At 32.9% G+C, this 16702-nt stretch overlaps 2 protein-coding genes across 2 annotated transcripts; one reads left to right on the top strand and one right to left on the bottom strand.

The window, feature by feature from the left end:
* Positions 1-11617: 11617 nt before the first annotated feature.
* Positions 11618-12551, bottom strand: LOC119602351 (collagenase-like). The gene is made up of 2 exons (XM_037953814.1): positions 12419-12551; positions 11618-12364 (listed from the first exon to the last, which is right to left on the bottom strand). The coding sequence occupies exons 1-2, from the start codon at positions 12500-12502 to the stop codon at positions 11618-11620; spliced, it is 831 nt and encodes a 276-aa protein (XP_037809742.1). The 5' UTR covers positions 12503-12551.
* A 389-nt stretch (positions 12552-12940) lies between these two features.
* On the top strand, positions 12941-13910 carry LOC119602364 (collagenase-like). The gene is made up of 2 exons (XM_037953828.1): positions 12941-13054; positions 13138-13910. The coding sequence occupies exons 1-2, from the start codon at positions 12986-12988 to the stop codon at positions 13870-13872; spliced, it is 804 nt and encodes a 267-aa protein (XP_037809756.1). The 5' UTR covers positions 12941-12985; the 3' UTR covers positions 13873-13910.
* Positions 13911-16702: the final 2792 nt, after the last annotated feature.

Here is a 16702-nt window from a genome sequence, read left to right as displayed (position 1 = left end):
TAGTCTATAGTCTAGTCTATAGTCTAGTCTATTGTCTAGTCTATAGTGTGTCTATAGTCTAGTCTATATCTAGTCTATAGTCTCGTCTATAGTCTAGTCTATAGTCTAGTCTATAGTCTAGTCTATAGTCTAGTCTTAGTCTAGTCTATAGTCTAGTCTATAGTCTAGTCATATCTAGTCTATATCTAGTCTATAGTCTAGTCTATAGTCTAGTCTATAGTCTAGCCTCTATCTAGTCTATGCCTAGTCTATAGTCTAGTCTATAGTCTAGTCTATAGTCTAGTCTATAGTCTAGTCTATAGTCTATCTATAGTCTAGTCTATAGTCTAGTCTATAGTCTAGTCTATAGTCTAGTCTATAGTCTAGTCTATAGTCTAGTCTATAGTCTAGTCTATAGTCTAGTCTATAGTCTAGTCTATAGTCTAGTCTATAGTCTAGTCTATAGTCTAGTCTATAGTCTAGTCTATAGTCTAGTCTATAGTCTAGTCTATAGTCTAGTCTATAGTCTAGTCTATAGTCTAGTCTATAGTCTATAGTCTATCTAGTCTATAGTCTGTCTATAGTCTAGTCTATAGTCTAGTCTATAGTCTAGTCTATAGTCTAGTCTATAGTCTAGTCTATAGTCTAGTCTAGAGTTAGTCTATAGTCTAGTCGATAGTCTAGTCTATAGTCTAGTCTATAGTCTAGTGTATAGTCTAGTCTATAGTCTAGTCTATAGTCTAGTCTATAGTCTAGTCTATAGCTATTCTATAGTCTAGTCTAGTCTAGTCTATAGTCTAGTCTAGTCTAGAGTCTAGTCTAGTCTATAGTCTAGTCTAGTATAGTCTAGTCTAGTCTATAGTCTAGTCTAGTCTATAGTCTAGTCTAGTCTAGTCTATAGTCTAGTCTAGTCTATAGTCTAGTCTGTCTATAGTCTAGTCTAGTCTAGTCTAGTCTATAGTCTCTAGTCTATAGTCAGAGTCTAGTCTAGTCTATAGTCTCTAGTCTATAGTCTAGTCTATAGTCTAGTCTATAGTCTATCTATAGTCTAGTCTATAGTCTAGTCTATAGTCTATAGTCTAGTCTATAGTCTATAGTCTATCTATGTCTAGTCTATAGTCTAGTCTATGTCTAGTCTATAGTCTAGTCTATATCTAGTCTATAGTCTATCAGAGTCTAGTCTATCGTCTAGTCTATAGTCTAGTCTATAGTCTAGTCTATGTCTAGTCTATATCTAGTCTTAGTCAGTCTATAGTCTAGTCTATAGTCTAGTCTATAGTCTAGTCTATAGTCTAGTCTATAGTCTAGTCGATATAGTCTAGTCTATAGTCTAGTCTAGTCTAGTCTATAGTCTAGTCTATAGTCTAGTGTATAGTCTATCTATAGTCTAGTCTATAGTCTATCTAGTCTATAGTCTAGTCTAGCTATAGTCTAGTCTAGTATATATCTAGTCTAGTCCTATAGTCTAGTCTAGTCTATAGTCTAGTCTAGTCTATAGTCTAGTCTAGTCTATAGTCTATAGTCTATAGTCTATCTAGTCTATGTCTAGTCTAGTCTAGTCTATAGTCTAGTCTAGTCTATAGTCTAGTCTAGTCATAGTCTAGTCTATAGTCTAGTCTATAGTCTAGTCTATAGTCTAGTCTATGTCTAGTCTACAGTCTAGTCTACAGTCTGTCTATAGTCTAGTCTACTAGTCTACAGTCTATCTATATCTAGTCTATAGTCTAGTCTATAGTCTAGTCTATGTCTAGCTACAGTCTAGTCTACAGTCTAGTCTACAGTCTAGTCTATAGTCTAGTCTATAGTCTAGTCTATAGTCTAGTCTATAGTCTAGTCTATAGTCTAGTCTATAGTCTAGTCTATAGTCTAGTCTATAGTCTAGTCTATAGTTAGTCTATAGTCTAGTCTATAGTTAGTCTATAGTCTAGTCTATAGTCTAGTCTGTAGTCTAGTCTATAGTCTAGTCTATAGTCTAGTCTATAGTCTAGTCTATAGTCTAGTCTATATCAGTCTAGTCGTCTATAGTCTAGTCTATAGTCTAGTCTATAGTCTAGTCTATAGTCTAGTCTATAGTCTAGTCTATAGTCTCGTCTAGTATAGTCTAGTCTATAGTCTAGTCTATAGTCTAGTCTATAGTCTAGTCTATAGTCTAGTCTATAGTCTAGTCTATAGTCTAGTCTATAGTCTAGTCTATAGTCTAGTCTATAGTCTAGTCTATAGTCTAGTCTATAGTCTAGTCTATAGTCTAGTCTATAGTCTAGTCTATAGTCTAGTCTATAGTCTAGTCTATAGTCTAGTCTATAGTCTAGTCTATAGTCTAGTCTACAGTCTAGTCTACAGTTAGTCTATAGTCTAGTCTACAGTCTAGTCTACAGTCTAGTCTATAGTCTAGTCTATAGTCTAGTCTATAGTCTAGTCTATAGTCTACAGTCTAGTCTACAGTCTAGTCTACAGTCTAGTCTAGTCTAGTCTATAGTATAGTCTATAGTCTAGTCTATAGTCTAGTCTATAGTCTAGTCTATAGTCTAGTCTATAGTCTAGTCTATAGTCTAGTCTATAGTCTAGTCTATAGTCTAGTCTATAGTCTAGTCTATAGTCTAGTCTATGTCTAGTCTATAGTCTAGTCTATAGTCTAGTCTGTAGTCTAGTCTATAGTCTAGTCTATAGTCTAGTCTAGTCTAGTCTATAGTCTAGTCTATAGTCTAGTCTATAGTCTAGTCTATAGTCTAGTCTATAGTCTAGTCTATAGTCTAGTCTATAGTCTAGTCTATAGTCTAGTCTATAGTCTAGTCTATAGTCTAGTCTATAGTCTAGTCTAGTCTAGTCTATAGTCTAGTCTATAGTCTAGTCTATAGTCTAGTCTATAGTCTAGTCTATAGTCTAGTCTATAGTCTAGTCTATAGTCTAGTCTATAGTCTAGTCTATAGTCTAGTCTATAGTCTAGTCTATAGTCTAGTCTATAGTCTAGTCTATAGTCTAGTCTATAGTCTAGTCTATAGTCTATCTCTAGTCTAGTCTATAGTCTAGTCTATAGTCTAGTCTATAGTCTAGTCTATAGTCTAGTCTATAGTCTAGTCTATAGTCTAGTCTATAGTCTAGTCTATAGTCTAGTCTATAGTCTAGTCTATAGTCTAGTCTATAGTCTAGTCTATAGTCTAGTCTATAGTCTAGTCTATAGTCTAGTCTATAGTCTAGTCTATAGTCTAGTCTATAGTCTAGTCCATAGTCTAGTCTATAGTCTAGTCTATAGTCTAGTATATAGTCTAGTCTATAGTCTAGTCTATAGTGTAGTCTATAGTCTAGTCTAGTCTATAGTCTAGTCTATAGTGTAGTCTATAGTCTAGTCTAGTCTATAGTCTAGTCTATAGTCTAGTTTATAGTCTAGTCTATAGTCTAGTCTATAGTCTAGTCTATAGTCTAGTTTATAGTCTAGTCTATAGTCTAGTCTATAGTCTAGTCTATAGTCTAGTCTATAGTCTAGTCTATAGTCTAGTCTATAGTCTAGTCTATAGTCTAGTCTATAGTAGTCTATAGTCTAGTCTATAGTCTAGTCATAGTCTAGTCTATAGTCTAGTCTATAGTCTAGTCTATAGTCTAGTCTATAGTCTAGTCTATAGTCTAGTCTATAGTCTAGTCTATAGTTTAGTCTATAGTCGTCTATAGTCTAGTCTATAGTTTAGTCTATAGTCTAGTCTATAGTCTAGTCTATAGTCTAGTCTATAGTCTAGTCTATAGTCTAGTCTATAGTCTAGTCTATAGTCTAGTCTATAGTCTAGTCTATAGTCTAGTCTATAGTCTAGTCTATAGTCTAGTCTATAGTCTAGTCTATAGTCTAGTCTAAAGTCTAGTCTATAGTCTAGTCTGGTCTATAGTCTAGTCTATAGTCTAGCCTGGTCTATAGTCTAGTCTATAGTCTAGTCTATAGTCTAGTCTGGTCTATAGTCTAGTCTATAGTCTAGTCTATAGTCTAGTCTATAGTCTAGTCTATAGTCTAGTCTATAGTCTAGTCTATAGTCTAGTCTATAGTCTAGTCTATAGTCTAGTCTATAGTCTAGTCTATAGTCTAGTCTATAGTCTAGTCTATATCTAGTCTATAGTCTAGTCTATAGTCTAGTCTATAGTCTAGTCTATAGTCTAGTCTATAGTCTAGTCTATAGTCTAGTCTATAGTCTAGTCTATAGTCTAGTCTATAGTATAGTCTATAGTCTAGTCTATAGTCTAGTCTATAGTCTAGTCTATAGTCTAGTCTATAGTCTAGTCTATAGTCTAGTCTATAGTCTAGTCTATAGTAGTCTATAGTCTAGTCTATAGTCTAGTATATTGTCTAGTCTAGTCTATTGTCTAGTCTATAGTCTAGTCTATAGTCTAGTCTATAGTGTAGTCTATAGTCTAGTCTATAGTCTAGTCTACAGTCTAGTCTATAGTCTAGTCTATAGTCTAGTCTATATTCCAGTCTATAGTCTAGTCTATAGTCTAGTCTATAGTCTCTCTATTGTCTAGTCTATAGTGTAGTCTATAGTCTAGTCTATAGTCTAGTCTATAGTCTAGTCTATAGTCTAGTCTATAGTCTAGTCTATAGTCTAGTCTATAGTCTAGTCTATAGTCTAGTCTATAGTCTAGTCTATAGTCTAGTCTAAGTCTAGTCTATAGTCTAGTCTATAGTCTAGTCTATAGTCTAGTCTATAGTCTAGCCTATAGTCTAGTCTATAGCCTAGTCTATAGCTAGTCTATAGTCTAGTATAGTCTAGTCTATAGTCTAGTCTATAGTCTAGTCTATAGTCTAGTCTATAGTCTAGTCTATAGTCTAGTCTATAGTCTAGTCTATAGTCTAGTCTATAGTCTAGTCTATAGTCTAGTCTATAGTCTAGTCTAGTCTAGTCTATAGTCTAGTCTATAGTCTAGTCTATAGTCTAGTCTATAGTCTAGTCTATAGTCTAGTCTATAGTCTAGTCTATAGTCTAGTCTATAGTCTAGTCTATAGTCTAGTCTATAGTCTAGTCTATAGTCTAGTCTAGTCTATAGTCTAGTCTAGTCTAGTCTATAGTCTAGTCTATAGTCTAGTCTATAGTCTAGTCTATAGTCTAGTCTATAGTCTAGTCTATAGTCTAGTCTATAGTCTAGTCTATAGTCTAGTCTATAGTCTAGTCTATAGTCTAGTCTAGTATAGTGTATAGTCTAGTCTATAGTCTAGTCTATAGTCTAGTCTATAGTCTAGTCTATAGTCTAGTCTATAGTCTAGTCTAGTCTAGTCTAGTCTAGTCTAGTCTATAGTCTAGTCTAGTCTATAGTCTAGTCTAGTATATAGTCTAGTCTAGTCTATAGTCTAGTCTAGTCTATAGTCTAGTCTAGTCTAGGTCTAAGTCTAGTCTAGTCTAGTCTAGTCTAGTATAGTCTAGTCTAGTCTAGTAGTCTATAGTCTAGTCTAGTCTATAGTCTATGTCTAGTCTAGTCTATAGTCTAGTCTAGTCTATAGTCTAGTCTATAGTCTAGTATCTATAGTCTAGTCTATAGTCTAGTCTATAGTCTAGTCTATAGTCTATAGTCTATATAGTCTATAGTCTATAGTCTAGTCTATGGTCTAGTCTATAGTCTAGTCTATAGTCTAGTCTATAGTCTAGTCTATAGTCTAGTCTATAGTCTAGTCTATAGTCTAGTCTATCGTCTAGTCTATAGTCTAGTCTATAGTCTAGTCTATAGTCTAGTCTATAGTCTAGTCTATAGTCTAGTCTATAGTCTAGTCTATAGTCTAGTCTATAGTCTAGTCTATAGTCTAGTCTATAATCTAGTCTATAGTCTAGTCTATAGTCTAGTCTATAGTCTAGTCTATAGTCTAGTCTATAGTCTAGTGTATAGTCTAGTCTATAGTCTAGTCTATAGTCTAGTCTAGTCTATAGTCTAGTCTAGTCTATAGTCTAGTCTAGTATATAGTCTAGTCTAGTCTATAGTCTAGTCTAGTCTATAGTCTAGTCTAGTCTATAGTCTATAGTCTATAGTCTATAGTCTATAGTCTAGTCTAGTCTATAGTCTAGTCTAGTCTAGTCTATAGTATAGTCTAGTCTATAGTCTAGTCTAGTCTATAGTCTAGTCTAGTCTATAGTCTAGTCTATAGTCTAGTCTATAGTCTAGTCTATAGTCTAGTCTATAGTCTAGTCTATAGTCTAGTCTATAGTCTAGTCTATAGTCTAGTCTATAGTCTAGTCTATAGTCTATAGTCTAGTCTATAGTCTATAGTCTAGTCTATGGTCTAGTCTATAGTCTAGTCTATAGTCTAGTCTATAGTCTAGTCTATAGTCTAGTCTATAGTCTAGTCTAGTCTAGTCTATAGTCTAGTCTATAGTCTAGTCTATAGTTAGTCTATAGTCTAGTCTATAGTCTAGTCTATAGTCTAGTCTAGTCTATAGCCTAGTCTATAGTCTAGTCTATAGTCTAGTCTATAGTCTAGTCTATAGTCTAGTCTATAGTCTAGTCTATAGTCTAGTCTATAGTCTAGTCTATAGTCTAGTCTATAGTCTAGTCTATAGTCTAGTCTATAGTCTAGTCTATAGTCTAGTCTATAGTCTAGTCTATAGTCTAGTCTATAGTCTAGTCTATAGTCTAGTCTATAGTCTAGTCTATAGTCTAGTCTATAGTCTAGTCTATAGTCTAGTCTATAGTCTAGTCTATAGTCTAGTCTATAGTCTAGTCTATAGTCTAGTCTATAGTCTAGTCTATAGTCTAGTCTATAGTCTAGTCTATAGTCTAGTCTATAGTCTAGTCTATAGTCTAGTCTATAGTCTAGTCTATAGTCCAGTCAATAGTCTAGTCTATAGTCTAGTCTACAGTCTAGTCTATAGTCTAGTTAATAGTCTAGTCTATAGTCTCGTCTATAGTCTAGTCTAAGTCTAGTCTATAGTCTAGTCTATAGTCTAGTCTAGTCTATAGTCTAGTCTAGTCTATAGTCTAGTCTAGTCTATAGTCTAGTCTAGTCTATAGTCTAGTCTATAGTCTAGTCTATAGTCTAGTCTATAGTCTAGTCTATAGTCTAGTCTATAGTCTAGCCTATAGTCTAGTCTATAGTCTAGTCTATAGTCTAGTCTATAGTCTAGTCTATAGTCTAGTCTATAGTCTAGTCTATAGTTTAGTCTATAGTCTAGTCTAGTCTAGTCTAGTATAGTCTAGTCTATAGTCTAGTCTATAGTTTAGTCTATAGTCTAGTCTCTAGTCTAGTCTATGTCTAGTCTATAGTCTAGTCTATAGTCTAGTCTATAGTCTAGTCTATAGTCTAGTCTATAGTCTAGTCTATAGTCTAGTCTATAGTCTAGTCTATAGTCTAGTCTATAGTCTAGTCTATAGTCTAGTCTATAGTCTAGTCTATAGTCTAGTCTATAGTCTAGTCTATAGTCTAGTCTATAGTCTAGTCTATAGTCTAGTCTATAGTCTAGTCTATAGTCTAGTCTATAGTCTAGTCTATAGTCTAGTCTATAGTCTAGTCTATCTAGTCTAGTCTATAGTCTAGTTAGTCATAGTCTAGTCTTAGTCTAGTCTATAGTCTAGTCTATAGTCTAGTCTATAGTTTAGTCTATAGTCTAGTCTATAGTCTAGTCTATAGTCTAGTCTATAGTCTAGTCTATAGTCTAGTCTATAGTCTAGTCTATAGTCTAGTCTATAGTCTAGTCTATAGTCTAGTCTATAGTCTAGTCTATAGTCTAGTCTATAGTCTAGTCTATAGTCTATAGTCTAGTCTATAGTCTATAATCTAGTCTATAGTCTATAGTCTAGTCTATAGTCTAGTCTAGTTTAGTCTATAGTCTAGTCTATAGTCTAGTCTATAGTCTAGTCTATAGTCAGTAGTCTATAGTCTAGTCTATAGTCTAGTCCTATAGTCTAGTCTATAGTCTATCTATAGTCTAGTCTAAGTCTAGTCTATAGTCTAGTCTATAGTCGTCTATAGTCTAGTCTTAGAGTCTAGTCTATAGTCTAGTTCTATAGTCGTCTATAGTCTAGTCTATAGTCTAGTCTATAGTCTAGTCTATAGTCTAGTCTATAGTCTAGTCTATAGTCTAGTCTATAGTCTAGTCTATAGTCTAGTCTATAGTCTAGTCTATAGTCTAGTCTATAGTCTAGTCTATAGTCTAGTCTATAGTCTAGTCTATAGTCTAGTCTATAGTCTAGTCTATAGTCTAGTCTATAGTCTAGTCTATAGTCTAGTCTATAGTCTAGTCTATAGTCTAGTCTAGTCTATCTAGTCTAGTCTAGTCTATAGTCTAGTCTATAGTCTAGTCTATAGTCTAGTCTATAGTCTAGTCTATAGTCTAGTCTATAGTCTAGTCTATAGTCTAGTCTATAGTCTAGTCTATAGTCTAGTCTATAGTCTAGTCTATAGTCTAGTCTATAGTCTAGTCTATAGTCTAGTCTATAGTCTAGTCTATAGTCTAGTCTATAGTCTAGTCTATAGTCTAGTCTATAGTCTAGTCTATAGTCTAGTCTATAGTCTAGTCTATAGTCTAGTCTATAGTCTAGTCTATAGTCTAGTCTATGTCTAGTCTATAGTCTAGTCTATAGTCTAGTCTATAGTCTAGTCTATAGTTAGTCTATAGTCTAGTCTATAGTCTATTCTATAGTCTAGTCTATAGTCTAGTCTAATTCTAGTCTATAGTCTAGTCTATATCTAGTCTATAGTCTATCTATAGTCTAGTCTATAGTAGTCTAAGTCTAGCTATAGTCTAGTCTATAGTCTAGTCTATAGTCTTGTCTATAGTCTAGTCTATAGTCTTGTCTATAGTCTAGTCTATAGTCTAGTCTATAGTCTAGTCTATAGTCTAGTCTATAGTTAGTCTTAGTCTAGTCTATAGTGTAGTCTATAGTCTAGTCTATAGTCTAGTCTATAGTCTAGTCTTAAGTCTATTCTATAGTCTATTCTATATTAGTCTATAGCTTACGTCTATAGTTAGTCTATAGTCTAGTCTATAGTCTAGTCTATAGTCTAGTCTATAGTCGAGTCTATAGTCTAGTCTATAGTCTAGTCTATAGTTAGTCTAGTAGTCTAGTCTAGTCTAGTAGTCTAGTCTATAGTCTCTAGTCTAGTCTATGGTCTAGTCATATGTCGAGTCGATAGTCTAGTCTATAGTTCTAGTCTAGTCCTATAGTCTTGTCTATAATCTAGTCTAATAGTCTGTCGTCATAGTCTAGTCTATAGTCCTAGTCTATAGTCCTGGCCTATAGTCCTAGTCTATAGTCTAGTCCTTAAGTCTAGATCTATACGTCTAGTCTATATTCTAGTCGAAGAGTCCTAGTTATATCTATCTGTATCTATCGATAGTCCTAGTCCTATAGTCTAGTCTATAGTTAGTCTTATAGTCTAGTCTATAGTCATAGTCTATAGTCCTAGTCTATAGTCTATGTTATAGTCCTAGTCTATAGTCGAGTCTAAAGTCCTAGTCTATAGTCTAGGTCCTATCTATAGTCCTAGTCTAGTCTATAGTCTAGGCTAGTCTGTCGATAGTCTAGTCTAGTCTAGTCTATAGTCTAGTCTATAGTCTATAGTCTAGTCTAGTAGTCTAGTCTAGTCATATCTAGTCTAGTCTAGTCTAGTCTAGTCTATAGTCTAGTCTAGTCTATAGTCTAGTCTAGTCTATAGTCTAGTCTATAGTCTAGTCTATTAGTCTAGTCTATAGTCTAGTCTATAGTGTAGTCTATAGTCTAGTCTATAGTCTAGTCTATAGTCTAGTCTATAGTCTAGTCTATAGTCTGTCTATAGTCTAGTCTATAGTCTAGTCTATAGTCTAGTCTATAGTCTAGTCTATAGTCTAGTCTATAGTCTAGTCTATAGTCTAGTCTATAGTCTAGTCTATAGTCTAGTCTATAGTCTAGTCTATAGTCTAGTCTATAGTCTAGTCTATAGTCTAGTCTATAGTCTAGTCTATAATCTAGTCTAGTCTATAGCCTAGTATATTGTTTAGTCTATAGTCTAGTCTATAGTGGAGTCTATAGTCTAGTCTATAGTCTAGTCTATAGTGGAGTCTATAGTCTAGTCTATAGTCTAGTCTATAGTGGAGTCTATAGTCTAGTCTATAGTGTAGTCTATAGTCCAGTCTATAGTCTAGTCTATAGTCTAGTCTATAGTCTAGTCTATAGTCTAGTCTATAGTCTAGTCTATAGTCTAGTCTATAGTCTAGCCTATAATCTAGTCTAGTCTATAGCCTAGTATATTGTTTAGTCTATAGTCTAGTCTATAGTGGAGTCTATAGTCTAGTCTATAGTCTAGTCTATAGTCTAGTCTATAGTCTAGTCTATAGTCTAGTATATAGTCTAGTCTATAGTCTAGTCTATAGTCTAGTCTATAGTCTAGTCTATAGTCTAGTCTATAATCTAGTCTATAGTCTAGTCTATAGTCTAGTCTATAGTCTAGTCTAAAGTCTAGTCTAAAGTCTAGTCTATAGTCTAGTCTAGTCTATAGTCTAGTCTATAGTCTAGTCTATAGTCTAGTCGATATTCTAGTATATTCTAGTCTATATTCCGGTCGATAGTCTAGTCTATAGTCTAGTCGATAGTCTAGAATATTCTAGTCTATATTCCGGTCGATAGTCCAGTCTATAGTCTAGTCGATAGTCTAGTATATTCTAGTCTATATTCCGGTCGATAGTCTAGTCTATAGTCTAGTCGATAGTCTAGAATATTCTAGTCTATATTCCGGTCGATAGTCCAGTCTATAGTCTAGTCGATAGTCTAGTATATTCTAGTCTATATTCGATAGTCCATTCTAGAGTTTATTCTATAGTATAGTCAATAGTCTAGTCTATAGTATATATGGTCTAGAGTATATAGTCCAGTCTATAGTCTAATCTATAGTCTAGTCTATAGTCTAGTCGATAGTCCAGTCTATAGTCTAGTCTATAGTCTAGTCTACAATCTAGTCTATAGTCTAGTCTATAGTCTAGTCTAGTTCATGGTCTAGTCTATAGTCTAGTCTATAGTCTAGTCTATAGTCTAGTCTATAGTCTAGTCTATAGTCTAGTCTATAGTCTAGTAGATAGTCTAGTCGACAGTCTAGTATATTCTAGTCTATATTCCGGTCGATAGTCCAGTCTATAGTCTAGTCGATAGTCTAGTATATTCTAGTCTATATTCCGGCCGATAGTCCAGTCTAGAGTTTAGTCTATAGTCTAGTCTAGAGTTTAGTCTATAGTTTAGTCTATACTCTAGTCTACAATCTATAGACAAAATATAGTCTGGTATATAGACCAGTCTATAGAGCCTAGACTACATTCTTGTATATTGTCTAGACTATAATCTATTCTATTGTATAGTATTTGGTCCAGTTTATAGTCTAGTCTATATTCTAGTCTATGGTATAGTCTATAGTCTTGTCTATAGAGTCTAGTCTATTGTCTAGTATATAGTCTGGCCTATAGTCTTGTTTATAGTCTAATCTGTAGTATAGTATATAGTCTAGTTTATAGTCGAGTCTACAGTCTCGTCTATATTCTAGTCTATTCTATAATTTGTACTATAGTCTAGAGTATTGTCTAATTTATCGTCTGGTCTAAAGTTTTTTTATAGTCGCACATGTATTAGTTCTATAATATATAGCTGAAACAATAAATTTGTATACAATATTTGCTTATAAAATTTTTATTATTGAAAAATTGGGCCTTAAAAATTATTCTAAATTTAAACCAGTAATATTTCGAATATAACCTAAAAACGAAGAGACTCTTGTAAAACCCGCAGGAAATTTACTTGCACAACCTATAGATTGAGCAACAAACGAATCAATGCCGATTTGCACAAATTTATTAGATTTGTTTTTCCAAATTAACGGACCACCAGAATCACCATGACATGGCGACTTATTGGTATCATTCCAACCAATCGCACATAATGTTGAGTTCACTATAAGTTTTGGATTATTATACAATTCTAGACAACGACTATTACTGATAACTTCTAATTGAGCCCATAATAAAGTGTTAGATTCACTGCCTATAAAGTTGTTTACTTTACCAAATCCAGAAATTATAGTTTCTGCGCCCACAAAATCATTTGCTGCTGAAGCCTCCGCTGCAGTTACTAAATCAATGGCTTGTATGTTTATGGTAAATGTTAACGGTGACGGTAGTTCAATGAGTCCAATATCATTATTTATATTCACTTTGTCATATTCAGGATGCATTAAAAATTTTGAACAGGTCATATTTATACCGTTCTCGTAATGATCACGATCTATAGTACCAAATATCAGTAAAAGTTCTGCTTGATTTGAAATACAATGTGCCGCTACTAAAACCCAATTTTCAGAAATAATAGAACCACCTGACCACACACCATTATTGGCAGGTAATTTTATAAGAACGTGCCAAGGAAATTGCCCTATAGCTGCTTTCGAGCCGGATATAATTCGTTGATTCTAAAACAACATAATATTCGAATCAATTTCATTGCTATTTATTTAAAAAATTACCGATGTTTGTACATGTATTATATATAACATAGTTAAAAACAATAAAATCCCCACTCGATTTATTGGATTTAAAAAAGACTTCATTTAAAATAATTATTATTTTGATATTTCTAGACTGTTGCTTTGTTGTAGGAACTAGCCAATTTTATAAGACTATTAAAATTAAATTTTTAAGTTTTTATTCCATAAAATCGAAGTTCATGATGTAGAACCAAAGTCAACAATCTCCATTTTTTTTGTATTTTTAGAGTTAATTGAGAAAAAAAGCATTATTTTTAATTGTTATATATACATATATTATATATATTTATAACGGAATGAGAGAAGTTTGCAGGCAAATTTGATCTCAAAACATGGAGTTTGCCTTCTTTGTTTTTATATATGAAAGTCTGTATAACCTAATATTATTGTTATTATTGCCTGGCAAATCAGTTTTATGCCGAAAAAATGCCTAACGAATTGATTGATAAATTAAATTATTTAAAAAACTATTTAAATATGAAATGTAATAAATGGATATTGCTTAAAACCAAACAGAAGGAAATATTCTATTATTAAATCTTTAACATGAAATTGTTTTTATCTAGACTGAGTATTTTATTGATCTTATTACTTAATGTTAAAACCACTGCAGCTGTAAGTTTTTAAAGAAAAAAAAAAAAAAAAAAAAAAAACGAAATACTTAAACAAATGTATAGATTTAATAAATTGTTTTGCAGGCAAATAACCAGAGCGCATCTATTATTGCTGGTGTTCGAGCCATACCAGGGGAATATCCCTGGCATGTGCTTTTAAAAAGACGTCCACAAAGTTCATTATTGTGTGGGGGTTCTGTTATAAGCAATACATGGGTTTTAACAGCTGCTCATTGTATTATAAACAGGACATCCGTTTATATGCAATTTGGAACTGTAGAGCTGTTCTCTAATGCCCCTGGTATGAATTCTACGCGATTGTTTACACATCCATTATACAATAAAAATACTAATGGAGATGATGTAGGACTTATTGAGCTACCTACACCATTGACCTATAATGCCTTTATTCAACCTATTCCATTAGTAACTTCAATGGAAGCTGAAAGCAATGATTTTATTGGCGTCATAGCATTTATAAGCGGTTTTGGTTATTATATCAATAAAGTAAGTAGAGTGTCAGAATGGTTATTATGGGGTGCTGAAGAAGTAGTTAGTAATACTGTCTGTCGTACGGTATATGGACCAACGCCAGCATCACATCTATGTACGATTGGTTATACACCTGACAGGCAACATCCATGTAAAGGTGACTCAGGTGGTGCTTTAGTTTGGAGAAATCCAAACCGTACGCATAAGCAAATTGCTGTATTTTCTTATGGATCAATAGCAGATTGTGCGGGCTTACCTTCGGGTTATATGAGAGTTTCTTCGTATTTGGATTATATTAATAATATAACGGGTTTAAATTTTGAATAATGAATAAATTTAATGTACAAAATGGCGCTATATGTACATTAGGATAGTCCCGTTTGTATAGAGAAAAATAAGGTTCTGATGTTACCATCGAAAACTAGACTATATACTATACTACAGATTAGACAATAAACAAGATTATTGGCCAGACTACATACTAGACAATAGACTAGGCTATAGACTATACCATAGACTATACTATCGACTAGAATATTGACTAGACTACAAACTGGACTAAATACTATACAATAGAATAGACTATAGTCTAGACAATATACTTCAATGTACACTAGGCTCTACAGACTGGTCTATTTACCAGACTATAGTTCGTCTAAAGATTGTAGACTAGAGTATAGACTACACTATAGACCAAACTCTAGACTAGACTATAGACCGGACTATAGACCGGACTATAGACTAGACTATAGACTAGACTATAGACTAGACTATAGACTAGACTATAGAATAGACTATAGACTTGACTATAGAGTAGACTATAGGCTAGACTATAGACTAGACTATAAACTAGACTATAGACTAGACTATAAACTAGACTATAGACTAGACTATAGACTAGACTATAGACTAGACTATAGACTAGACTATAGACTAGACTATAGGCTAGACTATAGACTAGACTATAGAATATACTATATACTAGACTATAGACTAGACTATAGACTAGACTATAGACTAGACTATAGACTAGACTATAGACTAGACTATAGACTAGACTAGACTAGACTAGACTATAGACTAAACTATAGACTAGACTATAGACTAGACTATAGACTAGACTATAGACTAGACTATAGACTAGACTATAGACTAGACTAGACTATAGACTAGACTATAGACTAAACTATAGACTAGACTATAGACTAGACTATAGACTAGACTATAGACTAGACTATAGACTAGACTATAGACTAGACTATAGACTAGACTATAGACTAGACTATAGACTAGACTATAGACTAGACTATAGACTAGACTATAAACTAGACTATAGACTAGACTATAGACTAGACTATAGACTAGACTATAGACTAGAATATGGACTAGACTAGACTATAGACTAGAGTATAAACAAGACATGACTATAGACGATATTATAGAATATACTATAGACTAGGCAATAGACTAGACTGTAAACTGGAGAATACTATAGAATTATCTAGGCTATAGACTAGAATATAGACCACATTATAGACAAGACTATACTATGGACTAGACTATACTATAGACTAGACTATAAGCTAGACTATAGATACTAGACTATAGACTAGGCTATAGATCAGACTATTGACTAGACTATAAACTTGAGAAGACTATAGACGATACTATAGACTAGGCAATACACTAGACTATAGACTAGACTATAGAGCAGCTAATAGACTAGACTATAGACTAGACAATACTATAGACTTGGCTATATTCTAGATTATTAACTAGACTATATACTAACCTGTAGAGTAGAATATAGATTAGACTATTGACTACATTACAGACAAGACTATAGATTAGACTCTAGACTAGCCTAAACTAAAGACTAAACGATTGACTAGACTATAGATTAGACTAAAGGCTAACCTATAGACTGGACTGTAGACTAGACTATAGACCACACTATACACTAGACAACTGACTATACTATAGACTATTGACTGGAATATTTGCAAGACTTTAGACTAGACTATGTATTAGACCATAAACTCAACTATAGACTAGACTAAATATAGACAATACTATATACCAAAGCTCGGAAAGAATGAATTCTATTTGGAATTAATTTCCATATATTTTTAATTCGGTTTTAAATTTTTTAATGTATCATTTTTTAAAATCATTCTTTGAATGTACCATTCTAAAGCTGAATTGGCTTTATATACCATTGAATTAATTCCTAAGAGAATTCATTCTTTATAGGAATGAATTCAATTGAATGATCATTCCTATTTGTTAAATTCCTTCTATTACAAGTTAAATGAAAGAAAAAAAAATAATTCAATTTTTAGTATACAGAATGCTTTTGGATACAGAATGCTCTAGTTTCGTTATTTTTAAGTTTTACTTAATTTTAAAAAATTTCTTACTCTGTTTCGTTTTAATTATTTTTTAAGGGCTTTTGTTTTAAAGCAAAAGTTAATTTCCAACATACCTGCAAAGAAAAATAAAGAAATTTGTTAAATTTTATACAAAAAATAAATAATATACGTAATTTTTAAAATTAAAAAAAAAAAAAAAATTTGTTTGAACACCCTTCTTCTTAAAAATAGTTATATTCTGGTACAATACTTGTACACAACAAACTAGCAGAACAAACACAAAACAAACAACTCTCGGTCTATAGTCTAGACTAAACTATAGACTAGACTATAGACTAGACTTTAGACTAGACTATAGACTAGACTATAGACTAGACTATAGACTAGACTATAGACTAGACTATAGACTAGACTATAGACTAGACTATAGACTAGACTATAGACTAGACTATAGACTAGACTATAGACTAGACTATAGACTAGACTAGAGTATAGACTATAGACTAGACTATAGACTAGACTATAGACTAGACTATAGACTAGACTATAGACTAGACTATAGACTAGACTATAGACTAGACTATAGACTAGACTATAGACTAGACTATAGACTAGACTATAGACTAGACTATAGACTAGACTATAGATTAGACTATAGACTAGACTATAGACTATACTATAGACTAGACTATAGACTAGACTATAGACTAGACTAGACTAGACTATAGACTAGACTACAGACTAGACTATACTCTAGACTATAGACTAGACTTTAGACAGACTAT

The sequence above is a fragment of the Lucilia sericata genome, unplaced genomic scaffold, assembly GCF_015586225.1.
Source record: "Lucilia sericata isolate MDLA Ls3-8-SP2 unplaced genomic scaffold, ASM1558622v1 Contig000224F_arrow, whole genome shotgun sequence".
Taxonomy (NCBI): Eukaryota; Metazoa; Arthropoda; class Insecta; order Diptera; family Calliphoridae; genus Lucilia; species Lucilia sericata.
This window is presented reverse-complemented; position numbering and strand designations above follow the sequence as displayed.